At 37.2% G+C, this 20,084-nt stretch overlaps 1 protein-coding gene across 3 annotated transcripts in view; it reads right to left on the bottom strand.

Annotated features, from left to right (window-relative positions):
- EPHA10 (EPH receptor A10) overlaps positions 1-20,084 on the bottom strand; it is a 501,782-nt gene that overhangs the window by 249,640 nt on the left and 232,058 nt on the right. For all 3 annotated transcript variants that reach the window (XM_075195414.1, XM_075195415.1, XM_075195416.1), the window contains exons 4-5: positions 4,714-4,869; positions 1,812-2,147 (exon numbers count right to left, since the gene is read on the bottom strand). In XM_075195414.1, coding sequence (XP_075051515.1) covers positions 1,812-2,147; positions 4,714-4,869 — 492 coding nt within the window. The remainder of the gene's footprint in view (positions 1-1,811; positions 2,148-4,713; positions 4,870-20,084) is intronic.

The following is a 20,084-nucleotide window of genomic DNA, read 5'->3' as shown; positions in this document are numbered from 1 at the left end:
TAATAGTAATCAAGAAAGATTAAGCAGATGGTGACTATTGACCAAGATGATAAAGAAGGCATTAATTTACTACTTTTAATGGGCTTATCTAAACCGATTGTGGCTATAAACATTAATTACAAAATCAATCCAGGCAAAGCGTTCAATCAAGGCTCTTCTTTAGATGAGCACTTAGCACCCTTTTCTACTGTATTTCCAAAGATGAAATGATCTGGTGGTGTTTTATTACTAAAGAGAGAAATAGAACCATGGTAATAATGTTTAATCACACGTTAGAAAAATACTCACATCCTAATTTATTATATGTTTATGCTAGTTTATGAACATGGTTAAAATGCTTAGACTGTAGTACAGTATTTCATCTTATATTTGCTTGAAGTACTGTATATTATAACAATTATTTTGAACTAGTGGACATTTTTATTGTCACAAGTCATGTCTTTTCGTGGATATCAATATTGTGTTTCATTTATTATTATTATTATTATCATCATCCTTCCCTATCCGTATAAAGGAATACAATTTATTTTATCAGTAATGAAAAATGATGCAGGCATTGTGATACTATTCCAATCATCATGAGCATAAGCACATACATATATAAAGTAAGAAAAAGGATATAGAGTGTCATTAAACCCCAGTGGGAAGGGACAGCCTGCTACTCATGTAGTTCTGTTGCCCTTGGCCAGGGCGTATTTAGTCTAAAAGTTCAAGCCTCGGGACTAGCTTCACATCTCTACTTGTCAGTCTAAAGATCGTAAAATTATCATATTAGATCATAAAAGATCTAAAGTTGCCAGTTATATGAGCAAGCCAGTGGCAGTTCCCTCTTAGTTACAAGCTTCTCATTATTCCTACTGCTTTCATTATCATTCATAAGGACATGATTTAGACCTTACCTCACCAAATATATAATGGTGCCATTTCTTGCGTGAAATAGCTCTGCGCATGCTCAAAAATGGATCAATGGCCAATGAATGCAAATGCATGCAGCTCAGGTCCGAACAAAAAATTACACTTGCGACTGCCGACTATTTGAAGGACGGAACAGGGGTGGGAAGGAGCGGACGGATGTAGGCAATGTACAGTAAGAAAATCTACAGTCCGCAAATTAAGATCATCTTGATTTATGTATTTAATATAAAAACATTTATAACCAAAATATTTTTCTAAATCAACCATATTTTTATTAATGATTATAGTCTTTAGAATTGTCTATTTATTTTATAGTATCATTTTTTTTGTATGCGTTCTGATTTGATCTTATACTTAAAAACAAATTCAAATCGAAAAACACATTTTGAGATCTGCTTGGAGTTGACATTGAAATTCCAAACTTGAGTGAGAGTTGTGTTCAAATTTGAATCAGTCCCAATATGTTTAGCTCATTAATATTTTTATTTTAGATGTTCACAAACAGTATTGTAGGATGTTATGAAAAGGAAATGATAGTTTTGCTGTGGTGCAAAATGTTCTCAATTAGATGCCCCTCTAAGCCATATGCATTAAGTTGCTGGTGATGATGGTCTTAAATAAAGAGAAACTACTGAATTAATTTCCACTTTGTTCTATGAACTGTATTTCACCCACCTTACTCATTATCATGCTTATCTTAATTATTAAAATGTTGTAAAGATTAGCATCACTGTCAAATGCAGCCATTTGGTATATTGTTGATAAAATGCTAAAATGGTTGATCCAAATATAAACAAATGTGGACATATTTGTAAGGTGTGCACCATAGGTTAACCTTTGATAGGTTAATATTTCTAAACAGAATAATTAATTGAATTTAATTTAAGGTACAATACCTGCATTGCTGGTTGAGATGTTTATTTCAGCAAACTTCTTGGAATATGTGCTAAAATCAGAGACTCCATTCACAGACTCCACTCGGATAGTGTAGTTCATGCGGGGCAACAAATTAACCAATGTTACCATCTGTTCGACTAATCCAATCTGCTGAGGTACATAACCAATGCTGCTTCCACAAGGCTCACACTGTTGATAGGCAGCAGAACACCGGTCACAGAAAACGTTGTAGGTAAGATCACCCCGGCCTCCTGTGTCCAATGGTGCATTCCATTCTAAAACTAACGTTGTCTGTTTCATGCTATATATCAGCTCTCTTGGGGCAGAAGGGGGACCTAGAAGAAGAAATAAACATAGTTACAAGTGAGATTTCCATTGATGTGCACAGCAATAATATATTTACTGTATATTTGGGTGAGTATTCAATTCTGAGGAAATTTTACCATTACTACGGTAAAAATCTTGAACGTTTTTGGGGCGCGAGGAAAAATGAGCGGAGAGCTCTGTTAAAGTGTTTCCAGGATGCCCGCGAGACACTTCACAGCTAATTGAATTCCCCCTTGGTATATAACACTAATAATATTTTATGGCACAGTAGTTTACATTGCTGCTGCACAGCGCTGGGTTCATGTGTAGTTGTATGTGTGTAGTTGTGTTCATGTTAGGGAATTTAGACTGCAATAAACTCCAATAGGGGCAGAGACTGATCTAAATGACTACATGTTCTATGTTCAGCTCTGTGCAATGTGACTGGCTCTATACAAATAAACAATGATAAATTAACAAAAAGTATTTTTTAAACAAAATGTCAGTATGTATTTCACAGATGCTGCACATGGTGGGCCCGATTTGTTAAGGAATGTAAATGCTGATACATGTCCAACAACAAAACTATACGTCAGAGAATGCATATGTATGCAATTAATCTTCGAGTACAAATGACACTTACGTTGCATGTAGTCAACAGTAAGTGTGTGCCAAGCTCGAGCGCACAGAGCAGCTTCAAGCTTCGGGTATACACAAGGTATGTGTTTTTCTGTTGTATTACTTGCACTAGATACAGGTCAGGTGTAAGAGCCGAGTGATAGTGATGACGTTCAAAAAATGCTAGAACATGGGTTTGCAATAAGGAGCAACTGTAAAAATTAATTTCATGTACATTAGACATAAATAACATCTTCATAAATATATTTCCTGGGGAAAAAAATTATTTAAAAAAACAAAACGTTATTTTTTTTCTTTAATTGGTGAACTATTAACAGATAACAATAATTGAAGTGTTTTTCTTCTGTGTATTCTGCTGGGACTTTACATTCTACATATGTATCATAGTTATCCTGCAGTGTGTTGTGTCTGTCAGAGTAGAGCTTCTGTAGACCCGAGTTCAACAAGAGTTTTCATCAGATCTGCTTGTATTTGGATACGGACATGTGTATGCCCAAATTATGTGCTTTGTTAAAAAAAAAATAAGTTGGTTTTGCATGCCTTAATGAATTAGGCCCAGTATTTGTAGAGGACATGGCCACTAGTTCTGAATCTCCAATTGTTACTGTCTACTAGTGTAGGAGTTATTAAAGATTGAATATTGAATGCAGAACAGGAATAATCAGAACTCACACTAGCCTTAGTTTTTATAATATTCACTATCATTGGAACATCGGTTAGTTTTTTGCTAGATTAATACAGAGATGATAAAGGAGTTACTTACATGCATGTTATTATGCTGAAATGCATGGGACCAGCATAACTTAACTACACACGAACCCCAAAAAAATCATTCATTGCAGTGGACAAAAACGAGAGGAGCAACTGGTGGTTGGTTGTTGTAAAAGGTTATGTTTCTACAATACGTGAAATATATGTAATACTTGCAATAGTCTGGTAAAGTCATAGCAGAAGGGGCGTTTCATTGTTTAATAACATTAGTTGTTAAGTTACTAGATGATGCATTACGTGTATATGGATTACATTTGGTGCTAATTGAATGCATGTAGCTATAATATATTACAGAAGTGAGGCACATTAATGATATTATAAACTTGGATAATAAGTTCAAAAATACAGTTTTCCCTTTGTGTGAAAGCAGTGTACACCCTAATATTCCTGATTGTTCTAACTGTACTGTAGAGGAATAAACTATAACTAGGGACTGTAGTGCTTGTATGTGAAATATATACATTTGTAATAGTTTATTTTATTAGTCTGGAGCAATGGCAGCAGAAGGGACATTTCAGGTTTTTTCCCTACCAAATAGTGTTAAATAGTAAATAATACAATATGGAGTATTTTCAATTGTGCGCAATGTTTCTAAGAGCATCGCGGAAGCACATTTTTACCGACATTACGGTAAAAAAACACTGATTTTTGCTCTCACCTCTATGGGACGCGAACAGAAATCAGCGTTACTTCAGTCAAAAAATATCCGCACAAGGCATCTTGCGCCTGTTGCGGAGGCACATCTCGTGGATAGTTAGGAAATTGAATCTGCCCCTAAATGTTAAATTACTAGAGAATATATTAATTGTATATGGATTATTACATTTGGGGCTATTTGAATGTTTGCAGCGCATAGGAGCAAAAATAATGTAGTTCAGAATGTGGCACATTAAGGTTATTATAAAAGAGGACTATAAATGCAGAAATACAGATTTCTCTTAAGCTGAGCATGTAAGCTCTGGTCTTACTAATAGCGCTAAATGTACTGTAGATGTGTAAATTCTAACTAGGTACTATACGCTATGTACTGTACTCTTTGCTGCTTGTATGAGCTGCTTTCTTATTTTGCATTATTGGATTTTTTGTGCTATCTGTTTTTATCAAACAAAAACAAAACAAAGCCAGTTTTGTCTGCAACAATCACATACCCTGTTGTCTTTGTGTAAAGATATGAAGGCAACTCACGTGTACATGAAGTAGAAGGAGAGTCCAGGGGAGATCTGTAGAAGTTTTTCTCACAAGTGCATACAGTGGATGACTCTTGGTTTGTGTAGCTATACTGAGGACAAGGGACACAGATCTGGAGGCGGCTGGACATCTTGTAAAACCCTGGAGGACAAGCTGTTGTGACAGAAAAGAAAAACAAATAGACTGTAAACAAAATTGTGCACATTGCAGTAAATTTATTGTAAATTGAGCATTAATTGGAAATAATTGCATAGAAATGAATATGCTACTGGGTTTTGGTTGAGAATATATATATAGACAGTATCTTGGCATATGTGTCTACAGATAAAATACGAAAAGCACTCAGTCAGTAATTAGAAAGACTCACATTGAGTTGTAATGCTCTACCACTAAATATGGAAATGAAATAATATAATCATACTACTGACCTATGAATTGCACTTCTTAGTTACAAAGAATAGGTAAATCCTCTTGTTGTTTCTTTCAACTCCATCTCTATAAGGGGCTGTTGCTACATTGCACCTACCCTTTGATTCTGCCTTGCCACAGAAAGAAAGGTAGGTGCAATGTGGAAGTTGCCTTACACTGGCTTCTTACTACATTTGGGGGTCTATTTAGGTCTATCTCCAGGTGCGTTTTAAGTTAATCTGTACCGCTCCAGGCCAGTATCACAGAGGCAGCTCGGTAACGCATAGCAGCCCGGCGATTTTTTTGTTGATAGTAAATAGACCACATTTAGTTATGTTCCTGTATTGTGTCACTGTGATAACACACTAGTGATTTTAATAAATAATTGTGTAACACTTCTTTGGCTAAGCATCATTTAGCGGATTGCTCCTGTAGTTATTATGATTGAGCGTTCCAATCCATGTGCAGGATTGAGAGTGAGTAGTGAAATATGAGGATCTAAGATGTTTCCCTGAAGCCTGTGAGAGAAAGAAAAATCTCAGCAGCCAATTAACCTATTAGTATGTTTTTGGGCTGTGGGAGGAAACCCGAGCACCTCGAGGAATCCGGGGAGAAAATTCAAACTCCACAGAGATAGGTCCCTGGTCAGACTGGAACTCATGTCCTCACAACTCTCAGACAGCAGTGTATTCATTGTGCCACAGTGTAACCCTAGTGCTGGTTCTGGGAAGATATTTCAAGTTTAACGAGTGTCCATGCAAATTTAGGCTCACTGATAAAGCTTTGATACTGCCTAGTGGTCAACCATGAGTAGAGAGAACTTTGTAGTCAAGCGCTATCTAGAGTTCCGAGTGGCAGAATATTGAGAGACATTGAGTGAATTTGTGAGGATGTTAGGACTGATGGTAAGCCAAGGTCAAGACTGTTGGTTCAATATCCCTAGAGATTAGAGACTGTGAAGAGAAGACAACTGAGCTAAACAATAAAACCATTAACTTTAATTTGTGTAATAATATCCCTGTATGAAGCGGTACCTAGGGACAAATGAGATGGAGAAGCCTTATGTTTAGTATCAGATGGATAGTCACCTGGGTGAGCGAGAGGCAGTTCTGGTGCAGGACTTGAGTACACTTCAAATTATTTACTGCAACAAGTAAGTGTGTGCTGGAGGAATTCATTAAAGGAGGCCAGATTCTTTGGCATCCATTTTTTTTTTGTATCTGTGGCGTGAACTGTAAAATTGTATGTGATACAAAATAGTCAGTCTGGTTATCAAACTTGCAAGGATCCCACTCTCATTCACAGAGCCTGGGGTTACAGGAAACACTCACATATGTTGGAAAAAACCTGAGTAGGAAGTAAGTACATGAGTGAGAACACACTTGTGTCAAATAGGCTTCAGCTGTAATCCATTTCCTTATAATTAGTGTATTAGGGGTTCAGCTCTTCCAGGCTTATTGAAGCATTTGTAGCATTTAGAATGACTTATTTATAGTGAATAACCAGCCTCTTAATTTGGCCTACAATGATAACAGTCCCAACAGAGTATGACCATAACAACCAGAGAAAACAGTCAGCACTGTGCTATAAATATAACATTTTATAGAAACCGTCTACCTTACTTTAATCCAAAAAGTTCACCAATTTATGCTGCTATCACATTCAACCATGGAAGGTTTGTAAGAACTGTTTATTTTAAGCACCAAAGGGACATTTATTCAGAGATAGCAAGAATAATGGTTATGGGTTACTGCAGAAAAAGTGCAAACAAATCATGAATTAGAGAAATGTGCAACAGGCGCACAACAACTATCCATAATTCTCAGGTTAAAAGCAATCTTCATTGTGCTGTTGTAAAATATTTTCTTTATTTCTGCACTTCTGTAAAGGTCTACACCACTGCGGTAATAGGCATATATACTGAACACGTATATCCACTGGGAACATATTTGTCAGCAAAGCAGAAATTCTATAGTCTATTTGTCAGAAGGGCATTTACACAAAGGAGATGTCTGCTTTCATCTGCCTCAAAGACAAGAAATGAAACATGAACACTGGTTTACTTAGCATTCAACAAACAAGTTTGTTCACTCATTTTGGTATATTTACAATATAAGAGCATCTAGAAGCTTCAATGGGCAGGTTCAAGGTGATCCACCTCAGGCCCTAAGTATCTTTGAAACCGAGACATTTTGAGAAATTGGACTATATCTTCATCTTATGCCTCAAAACAATGATCTAAACACGTCTGTGTTTTATATTAGAAGATATTTAGAATGTGAACATACAAGTTATAATTAATAAGCGATTTATACAGAGAATATTGCAGCAATATAGATATTTCCTGTGAACAAATTTCTTATACTTTTAAGCAAATGTTTACTTTGCACAATTTTTAGGAGATATGTATTAGAAATAGAGGGCTTTATGTAAAGTTGGACGCAATTTACGTTTAAAACATAAGCAAAATTGCATCCTTTTAATGTACTTTATGTAAAGTGCATGTGGTGTAGTTGAGTTTTTATTTCAATTAAAATATTTTATTTTTTTTTAAATCCAGTATTTTTATTGAAATTTTTTAAGATATAAACATACAAAACAACAAAAAGAAAAACAATCGCATACATATCGGAATTAAATGACGGAATTTACAAGATTACATTAAAGCATAATAATAATAAATGTGCTATATTCATTCAGGATCATACATTGTAAATGCTTATACATAAGTATGTTACACATGCAGGGTTTATTACATGGACTTAGATACTTATTATAAGAACTGCGGTAGCCATACATTTAAGTAGATAGAGCATCTGTACTAGATGACATAGGATAGAATGGAGACTCTAACCATCTGTACCATATATTCTCAAATTCCTTCAGAGCCTGGTTAATTAAAATATTTTTAAATTCAGTTTCAGTGTTCTATTTACATTTTTCTCTGGAGCACTACAGGTCCTAGCAGCACTTGAGTTTTAGGAATCATAAATGGGAACAGGAGCTGATATATCAGGTTGGGCATATTTGGGAGCTAGTAAAATAGGGAATATTGCTCTATATGTATGCAATGGCCCTTTAATGCGTAAGTGCAGGGGATTTATTATTTATTTATTAATAGTTATTTATACAGATTATGTAGTGCTGTCCAGAGAATATTTAATCATTCCCATCAGATCCTGCCCAAGGGAGTTTACAATCTATACACCCTACCACACGCACACACGCACTATGATCAATTTTATAGAAGTCGATTAACCTACTAGTATGTTTTTGGAGTGTGGAAGGAAACTGGAGCACTCGGAGGAAGAACACGCGAAGAACATACAAAGTCCACACAAAGAGGACTGAAACCGATAGTCCTGTGCTGTTAGGCACAATGCTAGCCAAAATGCCAGTGTTACTCACTCAGTTAACTGCAAAGTGCCACAGTAGCCTCGCACAACGTGCTCCTGTGCACACTTATGATTGAAATGGTACTAAAATCTTCACTCATTTTTGGTCACATCTCTATGAGTAGTGAACAAAAATAAGCGAAGATTTCAGGCCAGATAACTCTGCGGAGCCTCACCATGCGAGGCTCCAGTGGCACGTCACATAGCATAGAATCTCCCCACTGTGATCTGTAGATTCACAGGTATAATCACAGGGACATGACAAATAGATTGTGATTAAATTTCAGGATTTAAAATTGACTTTATTCGATCCCTTCAAAGAACCCAAAAGAAAGAAATGGAGAAAAGAACCTCTGGGAAATCCCCACTGGATCAGCACAAAGGACAGTTCTACAGTATCAAACTTTTGAGTCAATGTATGGCCCCAAGAGTTAGCCATGGCTGTGACTTTCCATGGATATTGAAGTGTTGCCAGGACCCAATCTAACTAGTCCATGACAAGAGATCTAACAACTGACTGTACAGCAACACTGCATTCCGAGAGAGGATCTGATACTCAGTGAATGCAGAGTATAAAGCAAGTCTGTGTTCCACAACACTGTTGCCACAACAGAAAAATATTATTATTGCCCCACTAAAATAAAATATTTTCCCTTACACATAATCATTAATGAAATTTGGCCCACGAATGTATTCATAAAATAATTTGACCCCCTAAGATAATTAATTTTGCCCCTCTAAACAAGAAACAATGATTACCCTATAATTAAAACTTGCATTGTGCTTTCCTGTTAAGATGGCCAGATAGCCCTAACAGCATGCTTTATATTTCTGTTGAATCTCAGATGAGTTCCTATTTCTATTGAATCTCCCACGAGTTTCTGCTGAACCTCGGACGAGTTTCTGTTTAATCTCCGGCGAATTTGACAAAAACGCCAGTGGTTTAGGTGTTTTAAAATCAACACACATTGCTGGAGAATGGATTTCTGGAATGTCAAAATCCCAGGATATCATATGTGATGACTTTGTGCATAAAATCACCCGTGATCTCAAGCGATTTGCATAGATTTGAAATTGCTGAAAAAAATGGCAGATTAATATATTTAGCCCCAGGAGTGCATGTGAAGTTTCCTGTGTGCTGGAGCTCTAATTATGTAAAGCTATTTCATGAATGTGTTTTCCAATGAATTTAAAAAACACACAACAGATATTACAACTGCTTTTAAATATAAATATAAACACTCAAACATCACCGAGTCAGATAATCTCACTTAATCTGTCCCTTACCTGCTGGTTCTCAATAAATTTGTATGAGTCTCGTTACATTCCAAACACAGCATCATCTGCAGCAGAGCGAGGGACGTTGTTGGGTTAAACATAATGAGCAGAAGAGAAACTGCCATTTTATAAGTAAGGCCTGTGAGTAATTGTTTTGTTAGATGATGTATTTTGTGATGTGAGAACACAGATATTCACAGAGCTCTGCCTACCTTTTCAAATGGAATCAGAAATGAAATCAGATCTTTCCTTTGTGCTTTGATTTGTTCAATTGCACTAATGTAAATTGATTTAAAGGGAGCTTTGAGAGGACCCACATTGAAAAGGTATAGATGTTGTATTCTTCATATGTTCAAAGGACAATTTTATACACATTTCATCCTTGCCTTTGGAAAATTGAATGCTTTCTGGAGCGGGCAACACAATGTTTTATACTGCCACATAGAAGAAAAGATTGGTTTGTACCACACAATAAAGCCAAGAGCTTTGAATGAGGGATTTGCACAAATCCCTCATTCTTCTGCTTCTTGTGGCAATTCTACAACAATACCTGTCACTGCAGCAGCTTGTCAGAACACGGTGATACTGCTTGGGCACAAAATTTCTCATTCATATATAACATCCAAAAGAATTATGATCTGGTTGGTGTGCAAAAATGGAACACCTGGGTAAATGAGGGAAACCAAGCACATTGAAAGCAAGGGCTTCCATCCAGTAGTGGCTCATGAAAATAACATTCCATCAGGGTCAAGGACATATATACAAATGCAGGGATTTCCTTGGTGGCCTATAATTATGCCTAGCATGGCTCAGTGACTTTGAAAGAGGTATTGATGTTGGGGAGCATTTGGTAGGAGTATCACAGCTCAACTTGCTAATATTTCCTTTAAAAGGACAGTGCTAATCCGTATTTATTGGTACTGACAGACCATCACAGAGGTGGACTCAAAACCATGCATATATGATGCTTTTGCTGCACAAAGTGAATCAATGGACTATTCAGTGATTTTTATATTGGTGTTTTCATATTTTTGTCCACAACCTATAAATTTCTCTATTTTCACTCACAAGTGGGCATTGCTACTGGACATTTCTTTTGTGTACATAAAAAACTTTCGCTGAGTATTGTTATTAGCATGAAATTTACTGTAATATGCACAATCATCTTAGTCGATCCCCTGTCACTGGAAAGCATCCCTATACCATAATACTACCACCAACATTCTTCATGGTGGGGATGTTACCTATATAACACAGTACAATGTGACTGCAGATTTAGAAGACCAAGCCTGCCAGATCTATTATTTCTATTTCAGCAATGACAATTAGCAATGGAGCAATGGAGTTCTCCTCTTTGTGTGTTACCTGTGTGACACTGTACATTATGGGACTGCAGATTTAGAAGACAAAGCCTGCCAGACCTATTATTTCTATTTCAGCAATTACAATTAGCAACGGAGCAATGGAGCTCTCCTGAATGTCACTGGAGACTTTGAAGAACACTGCTACCCCTCCTCTTTCTATTCTACCTATTATGCTGCCCAACTGCACTAGAGACTGCCAAGACTGTGCAACCCCTTTTATGTACCTCTGTAAAATGGCGCTGAATCACTGTGGAGGGAGGTACTTATAGAATTCAAAGCTCACAAAATCCATGATCCGGCGATGTAACAATGATGTTTTGCCTCGTTTTCAATTCCAATGGCCCGCCGAGGCGGCTCGGTACTCGGATCTGCTAAGTTCGGGTATGTTCAGTTCTCGGGGAACCGAGCCTGAGCATCTCTAATCATTTGTGGGTTTGCAACCGTTAATGCAAATAAAATGGTTTGACAGTGTAAGTGGGAAATTTAATAATGTACAGATGTTTTATGCAGTTTGTAAACCACCACACATCAGATGCAGTATTCAGATCCAAACAATCCTGCAGTTTGAAGGCTGAAACTCAAACCGTATGTCATGCTCTGCGGTTTGCAAACCCTCAGAAATAGTAGTAAGTTAAATAAAGAATGATGACCCAGTGGTATATTAAATAAATAATAGTGCCCCAATATTTGGAAAATAAAAATGTGTGTCCACTGGTATCAAATAATAATAATTAATGCCGCCTTATGTAATAAATTATTATGGCCCCCATAATTTATAATTAAATGGTACCTCCCTTATAAATACTTACCTAAAATCTTCACTACTTGGTCCGATGAAATCTAATGTGAAGATGGATAAAAAATACTATTGATTGAATTAACTAATTTTATATTGGGTACTCAAGGTGTGTTCCTTTTGATCAGACTGCTTACACAGACAGACACACAGGATTTCTCTTCCCACTTTGGAAACAGACAGACACAAGGATTTTGCTATATGGGCCCGTTTAGGGCATTGGTTAAATTTTGAACATAAAGGAACAAATAATGGTTAAATACATTTGCATAAGACAGTAATGTGTTTTATTGTAATATAGACTGTCACTATTTTCATAGAATTAGATATTGTGGTAAATGTTAGTGTTCTTCAGCAGTAAAATCTTAGGAGTTGGATTGTGTCTTACAATACACCTCATGTTCCTGCTGGATATGGCAGCAAAGTGATATTTACAAAGATTGCCAGTGTTTAAAAGTATAGAATAAGGGAGCTACGATAGGAAGATTTGAAACACTGTAGATGTCTTTACATGGTTTGTGATTATTGTTAAGCATACTTGCCAAAGCTTGAAAAGTTAATTCCGAGAGATCCCGGGCAGGGGGCGGGAGGGGAAATGCAGTTTTTCTGCGGAGGTGGGGGGGGGGGGGTTAAGGATACGATTTACCATGAATCACATCATTTTGACGAGCAAGTTGCCATACACGGGATACATACCCGAATTTCATGAGTCTCATTTTTGTATAGCCCTCTCTTTCTGCCCCCTCGCTTTTCTGTAGTCCTCTCTTTCTGTCCCCCATTTTTCTGTAGTCCTGTCTTTCTGCTCCCCTCATTTTTCTGTAGCCCTCTCTTTCTGCCCCCTCATTTTTCTGTAGCCCTCTTTCTGTCCCCTTGTTTTTCTGTAGCCCACTCTTTCTGCCCTCTCATTTTTCCGTAGCCCTTTCTTTCTGTGCCCCCTCCCCCACTTTCTGTAGTCTGTATTTACCTTCTATGCTTCTTTTTTCGCTTCTCTGCTTGATCGCGGCTCCTATCACTGGCAGCGTCGTGACGTCACGACACTGCCGGAGCCGGAAGCAGGACACACACTAAGATGCGGTGCTGCACCACAGAGAAAAAAAGTTAAAAAGTTAATTAAACTTTAAAAAACCCATGGAAAAAAGGTATTGGAATGCCGTTCTGAGCGTTCTATGACAAAAAAAGCCCTGTATATATATATATATATCTATCTGTGTTGTATATTATATATAACTATATAACTGAAGTAGGTGTGTCATAAGAGGGAAATTGTAGATGCATATGGTAATGTAACGAACATATCCAGAACTAGAAGAAGAAGATAACGTGCGCAATTATGGCGTAATTACAGATTCTTTTACAGCTACTGTTAGTTTTTTTAATTTATTTCGGTCGGGGGCACTATTATTTATTTATATTCATATGGGGCCACAACTAGTTATGTACTTTTGTAGGGGGCCATCACTTGTAGTGCATGCTCTTGTGGACCTACAAGTGGAAGTATGCTCTAAATTTTGAGAGTTTTGGGGCCCTGTTCATTTTTTTGCTCTGCGTCAAGAAAAGCCAAAATGGTGAATGTGGATTAAAATGGCAAATAAGTATTGCTAAGGAACTGTTGAGCTTGTGCAGGGAAAGGTTGAATTATGAGCATTTCTAATTTTAGAATATTTAAGCCACTGTGTATATTACGGATGTCACCAGTCCAGTTATCACCCAATCATTCTGGATACCTGGGGGTAAATTTATCAAGCTGTGGGTTTGAAAAAGTGGAGATGTTGCCTACAGCAACCAATCAAATACTAGCTCTCATTTTGTAGAATGTACTAAATAAATGATAACTAGAATCTGACTAGTTGCTACAGGCAACATCTCCACTTTTTCAAACCCGCAACTTGATAAATTTACCCCCTGGTGTTCTTCACCTATTAATTGGAGCTGCGGAAGCCTTGTGGTAAATAAAAAATTATAATAATAAGATTAATAATTGTTCTAGTTAAACTACAACAAGGTGCTTGTAAGCCAAATACTACTAAAAAAAGATGCTAGACAACATAGCCTATGCAGGTTGTCAAGGATGGTGGGAGCACAGATAGCAGTGGAGTATCACATTTGGCTCACCAGTTTTACAGCCCTGATGCAGGAGCACATTCCTGATTTGACCCCTTCTGATGCTTCTGTCTGTCAAGAACTTGAATCAGTTCACCATTGTAATGTTCATACCATAAAACCTTTTAGAGCTCTATTAAAATGTAACAGTTCACTGTATTAAACTCAGCAGAAAACCAAAGGATACAACACTCACCTTTGTCTACAGCCCGTAGTAGGCCAGTCATTCCGCATAAAAAAATGACTTGTCTTTGTGTTGGATGCTGGTGTATACTTTTATAATGGAAATTTTTTCCAATAAGAGAACTATTAAGTGTTTCCTGTATATAACTGAATATACTGCTATTATTTGTGTATACGTTGGCAACAACTTCAAGAGTACTATAGCATATGGATTATAATAAGAAAAGAGAACAATGAATACACATGACACAATTACCACCTGATGTGCTGGTCTATTATTTGTTTTGTAAATCATGTTAGAGGTCCTGACCACATTTTTAGACATGTGTCATCCTCCTTCTCACACACCTGCTTCCAGAGCTTATTAATAAACAATACAAGCCAGGAAGTCATTATCTTTTAAGAGAAAAGAGATATGTTAGCTCATAGAGAAAGTAATTAGGAACTTAACCTTGATTCTGACGTTAAGTTATGAAAGCACCATTTAGTAAAGCTAATTACTTTCATGTATTCAGTCCTTTTGCAGGCATCTTTACAGTACTTTAAGTATACAAATAAAATTGCTATGTTTGGGTGTATACTTATATTTGTTAATTGCTTTGCATTCTTTATTATATAACAGCCTCTAGTAAAGACTTTCTGTTTACATTTACAGTTGTAAATGTTATCAAAAGTATTTTAGAAACCAGACCTTTGCTTTATAAATAGCATTTTTGTATTGTAAGTTTCACATTTTAACTTTTTTAACTCCATCTGTATAAGCAGTACTCGGCTTCCAGGGACTCACAGGAGCATTTACCTCCCCATGCTTTTAAATATGACCTGTGACTGAAATAAGAAGGTTCAATGACCTGGGAGGATACTGATTCACATTAAAGGTCTTATGTAGAGTTGGACTCATTTGCGTACTGCGCGTTCAAACAAACAAGACTTACATTTGATTCTACATGCAGAGTCGGTCGCATCTTACGCTTATAGAGGGAGAGGGAAAGCTAAGGCTAAGTACAGTAAGGACATGTTCACGTGAATACGACCGACGTAGACCTGGATGCAGACGCAGATACACCTATCAGGAAACATATTGAATGTGGGTGGCCCACTCAGTATACTACGTAGAATGTGTCTTTTTTTCAGACACAATTTATATCTGCTTTTTAGACAGAAATTGCGTCTCTAGATAAGGCAGGAAGGAAGCAATTGGGTGTGCTTCTGGCATAGCAATCTTTATGATATTGCTCTGTGCTGTGCTGTGCTGTGCTGTAAGAGACACTTCTGGAGTATTCTCAAAGCTGACAATGGTTGTGACATTATCACTGATGCATTTTGATCTAACCTTGAAAATGATCTATGTCTAGATCCAAACGCGTTGGTTACTGTGTGGTATATTGAACTGCCTTTTGACCACCAATATCCTGGAGCTACTATATACTGAAAGATTGGATGTAAAAGAATTGGACTTATAAGTTTGTTATATGCAGCAGAAATTAGAGAATCTGGAAGGAAGATTGGCTGTTATTCATATTACCTGTTTATGAGATGTAAAGATTTTTAAAACTATCTGGCAATAAAGTTTTTTTAAAAAGGGTTATCCGCCTAGATCCAGCTTTGTTCTCTTTGTTTCCTATTCTTTGAATGAATATCGGGGAGTATGAAGAAAAGAGACAAAAGAAAGAAGAAAGAATGAAAAAGACCCTTTATTGAAATTCAGTTTCATCTGCCTGTTAATGTAAGCATAATACCAAGGGGGAAATCAGGAGAATCAATGTTTATCTACCCATGACATAATTTATGGATTTTTTTAATTTACTCCACCATATATGATACAATTTCTTCCCTCACATATGGATTTTCTATGTGGTCTTATGTAGAGATGTTCACTGACCCCCGTGTTCTGGTTTTGGTGTGGGATCTGGTTTGGTATTGGCAAAACCGCCCTTGCGTGTTTTGGCTTTGGATCCCGATTTGTTTCAAAAAACCCTATTTGTTTTTGCTAAAATCACATATTTTTGCTTTTTTTCCACCTTACATTATTATTAACCTCAATAACACTAATTTCGAGACATTTGCAGTCAATTTTGACCACCTCACAGATCACAATATTATTTTCTGACACATTCAAACAGAGACTGCAGATTTAGAAGACCAAGGCTGCCAGACCTATTATTTGTATTTCAGCAATGACAATTAGCAATGGAGCAATGGAGCTCTCCTGAATGTCACTGTAGACTTTGAAGAACACTGCTACCCCTCCTCTTTCTTTTCTACCTATGATGCTGGCCAACTGCGCGAGAGACTGCCAAGAACTGTGCTACCTCTTCTGTGTCCCTCTGTGAAATGGCGCTGGATCGCCATGAAGGGGGCGACACTTATAGAATCCAAAGCTCGTGAGAGCCGAGATCCGACGACGTAACAATGACGTTTTGCCTCGTTTTCAATTCCGAGGGCGCGCGAAAGTACCGTGCCGGCTCGACTAGGTACTCGGATCTGCTAAGTTCAGGTGCGTTCGGTTCTTGGGGAACCGAGCCTAAGCACCTCTAGTTTTATGTATATTCTGATGTTTAGTGTGTACCTTATCTGACAGAACACTGACCACCACTTTACAAACTATTGAACGTTTAGTTGATTTGAGTGGTTTATTGGTATTCCATTTAGTTTGTTTAAGGCTGCTGTGGTTATTGAAGTGCCCTAGATTCATCTTTTTGTGCTATAATTAAAGGCATTCTCTCAATGATTTTCACTACACAGCTGCAACTTAGCACTTTGCTATGCAACACCAATATATGCACCCCCAAAAAGATCTACATTTCCAAGAACAATCAATTGAAAATGTTTGTTCCATCTGTGGAAATGCCCTAAAATTGGGACTCTAGAAAACCATTGTCGACTAATGTGTGTGTTCATTTTCTGTGCGTAGCCCATAGAGCCCAGGCAGTGTGGAAGGGGCACACAAGATTAGACCATTTTTTATATAATTTTGATTTTGTAACTTTTTACCAGCAATTCATCATTTTTGAAAATGTGTGTATTTTATGAATTCCATATAGACAGCCCAATCCTCATTGTTTTGTTTCACATTAATGTTGAATTTAAATGAACATGTTTACAATGTTAACCATATTTCAAATGAGTAACATTTAAATGCATTAATAAAGGTTTTTAAAATGAAATAAATAAATTCTTAAATGAAAAGTTAGTTTTGTGACATTTGTTAAGGATTGCTATTCACGAGAAACTGTAACCGTCCTTGAGAGAGCTGTCCTGCAGGACTCCAGAGACATCTTTCATTATCTTTTCAATATGGCAGCTCTCAGGCAGTTCCAGACTAGCGTGCAAATATTACAGGGTTGAAAATAAATTACAAGCGGGGAAAAAATAATTGAATTCAGTACACCCATCTATTCCACACTCACAAATTATCATCTTTCCACCTGCGACTGCTTAATAACACAGCAAAACTAAATTATTAAACACTTGTGAAAAAAGGTTTGGCATACTAATGCTTGTCTTTTTCCCCTCTACTCTATTTGGAGTGCAAGGTCTGAATGTGGAATTTTAGTAAATGCATTCGTTAAAGTAAGAAGTCTATGAATATTTGATGAACCAGCTGCAGTAAAGTGCAAACTTAAGGTAATAGCCGTCTATGTAGGGGGCTGATTGAAAATATTTCTCTTGCTATTTGTTCAGTGTTTCTCCACCTGTGAGTTGTCTTGAATACTCTTTTATGTTAGAACAAAATCCCAATACAATGTGCTGTGTTGCTTTTAGGTCATTCCTAAAGACACAATGAAAAAATATGTATTTTACATTAACTTGAAACTCTCAAAGAAATATTGGCGTGATTACAGTTCTGAAAATTGATATCAGTGAAAAGCACGGATAAATGTGAAAACAATATTGTACACCAGGTGAAAAATGTATGAAATAGCGATTTTTGCAAATCGCCATTATCGGGCGACTTTGCATGGTAAATTTAAAGCGGCAACAGCTTTAAAGGCAAATTTTGCTTTTAAACTTACCATGCAAAGTCGCCAGATATCTGCGATTTGCAAAAATTATTATTTAATACATTTACCCCCAGGTGTGATATATTTAGTTCAATTTTTTTTCTCCTATCATCCAGGTGGTTCAACCAATAATGAGCAGTCTAGTTAAAGTGTACTTTCTAAATGTTAATGTACAACACCTAATCATAGGTCCACTTTAATGTTAACCGCTCTGGTTATTAAATGACATTCTCTCAACATTTTAAAAATTATAAATATATGCTTTAAAAATGGAATCAAAAAAGTAACAACTACATGAGATGACTTGTACAATTTGCTACACTAATCGTGTCGGAGGTCAGTCCTCACAGCACAATTAAGCTTACTTACCTTCCCTTCTATTAGACCACTCTCTGTTTAGCCAGAACTTCTCTCACACTAATAGCCACTGAGGAACAGCTCATGGTCATTCTCTCATGACAACCTATAAATTATCATTGTCATTCTCTCATGACAACCTATAAATTATATGATCTTATAAACAAGAAAGGAAATATGTTAGACATTTAGAAGAATATAAAAGGAATTTCCATTTTTTAAGTGCTTTTATCTTACGTTTGTACTTACTTCCTTTTATGTGATGCTTCTCAGCCAGAGTTCAAAAACTCCCCCTGTGAGGTTTGAGCCATTGTGTCTAGAGTAAGCACATGCTATGGAAATAGCTCTCCAATACTAAAGCCTGCCAGTGTACAGTACATGGCTAGAATGCATAGGGCATGACCACCATGCAGAGAATGCGTAGCCAGCATGCAGGGTAGCTTTTAACTGGAGTGTCCCCCAATGCCAATTGTACCCAGCCTATAGATGCCCTCCACTGATGGGTAACATATGCAGCAATTCCTACATTGGAGGGATTGCCTCTTTTTATTTCTTAAAAAAAATACTGTGACTGGAACAATGTTTTCCTGTGTCTCCTCTATTATTATTAAATGGGACAGGATCATTTTGAAAGTTTAAAAAAAACAGATATATCTTGCTGGATGGGGGCTGTGACCTAATGAACCACTATAAAACTGCAAGAGTGCAGTTGCGGGTGCTCAGCTTAAAGGCCAGTAGAAAGACAAGTGCAGTCCCTGTGCGCCCTTAGCACCCCTCAAAAGCCAGCCCTTGGCATTCCACAGTATATTTTGTGCCTGGAACATACCATACCACTGCTCTGAATATAATACTTTTACATCAAGTGAGTTTGATTTTCTCAAAATGAGAGGGGGATGAATTCACCCTCTGATCACTATTGTTGCATCTCATTTATCTGCAATCATGTACCCAGGCTAATAGGGAATACTGATTGTCCAAGATAGTACCCACATTTGTATCCCCAGTCACATGACATAGACACCTAACTCTGAGGCATAGAAATTGAACATTGGAACCGAGCATCCTTTGTTCACACCACACTGATGCTGAATGTGGAAGTTATTGTTATTTAGGAACTAGCTCTATGTGAAACGGGTAACCATCCAGCATAGTACCGTGGGAAGAGCTAGATGAAAGGGAAAAGGGTCCTCTGTTTTACATGTGGGCTTTAGGGAAGATGATTAATTTATCTCCAATTACATGTATGTGTGAAAAGCAAACATTCCACAGCATGCTGCTCAATGCAGTAAGAATGTGAAGGCCTGCTGTCCCATAAAGTATAGTCAAACATACATGTCTATGGCAAGGGCAAAGCTACAGGGGGTGCATGGGGTGAGGCTACAATAGATCCTTGAGGTGAAGAAGGCCCAACAATGTCGGGGTGCACCCACTGCAATGCCTCATTCCCCCTGAGGTCCCCACACTGCTTTCAAAAAAAGCAGAG

This window comes from Mixophyes fleayi, chromosome 2 (genome assembly GCF_038048845.1).
Source record: "Mixophyes fleayi isolate aMixFle1 chromosome 2, aMixFle1.hap1, whole genome shotgun sequence".
Classification (NCBI taxonomy): domain Eukaryota; kingdom Metazoa; phylum Chordata; class Amphibia; order Anura; family Limnodynastidae; genus Mixophyes; species Mixophyes fleayi.
The sequence above is the reverse complement of the archived record's forward strand: the minus strand, read 5'-3'. Positions and strand labels throughout refer to the sequence as shown.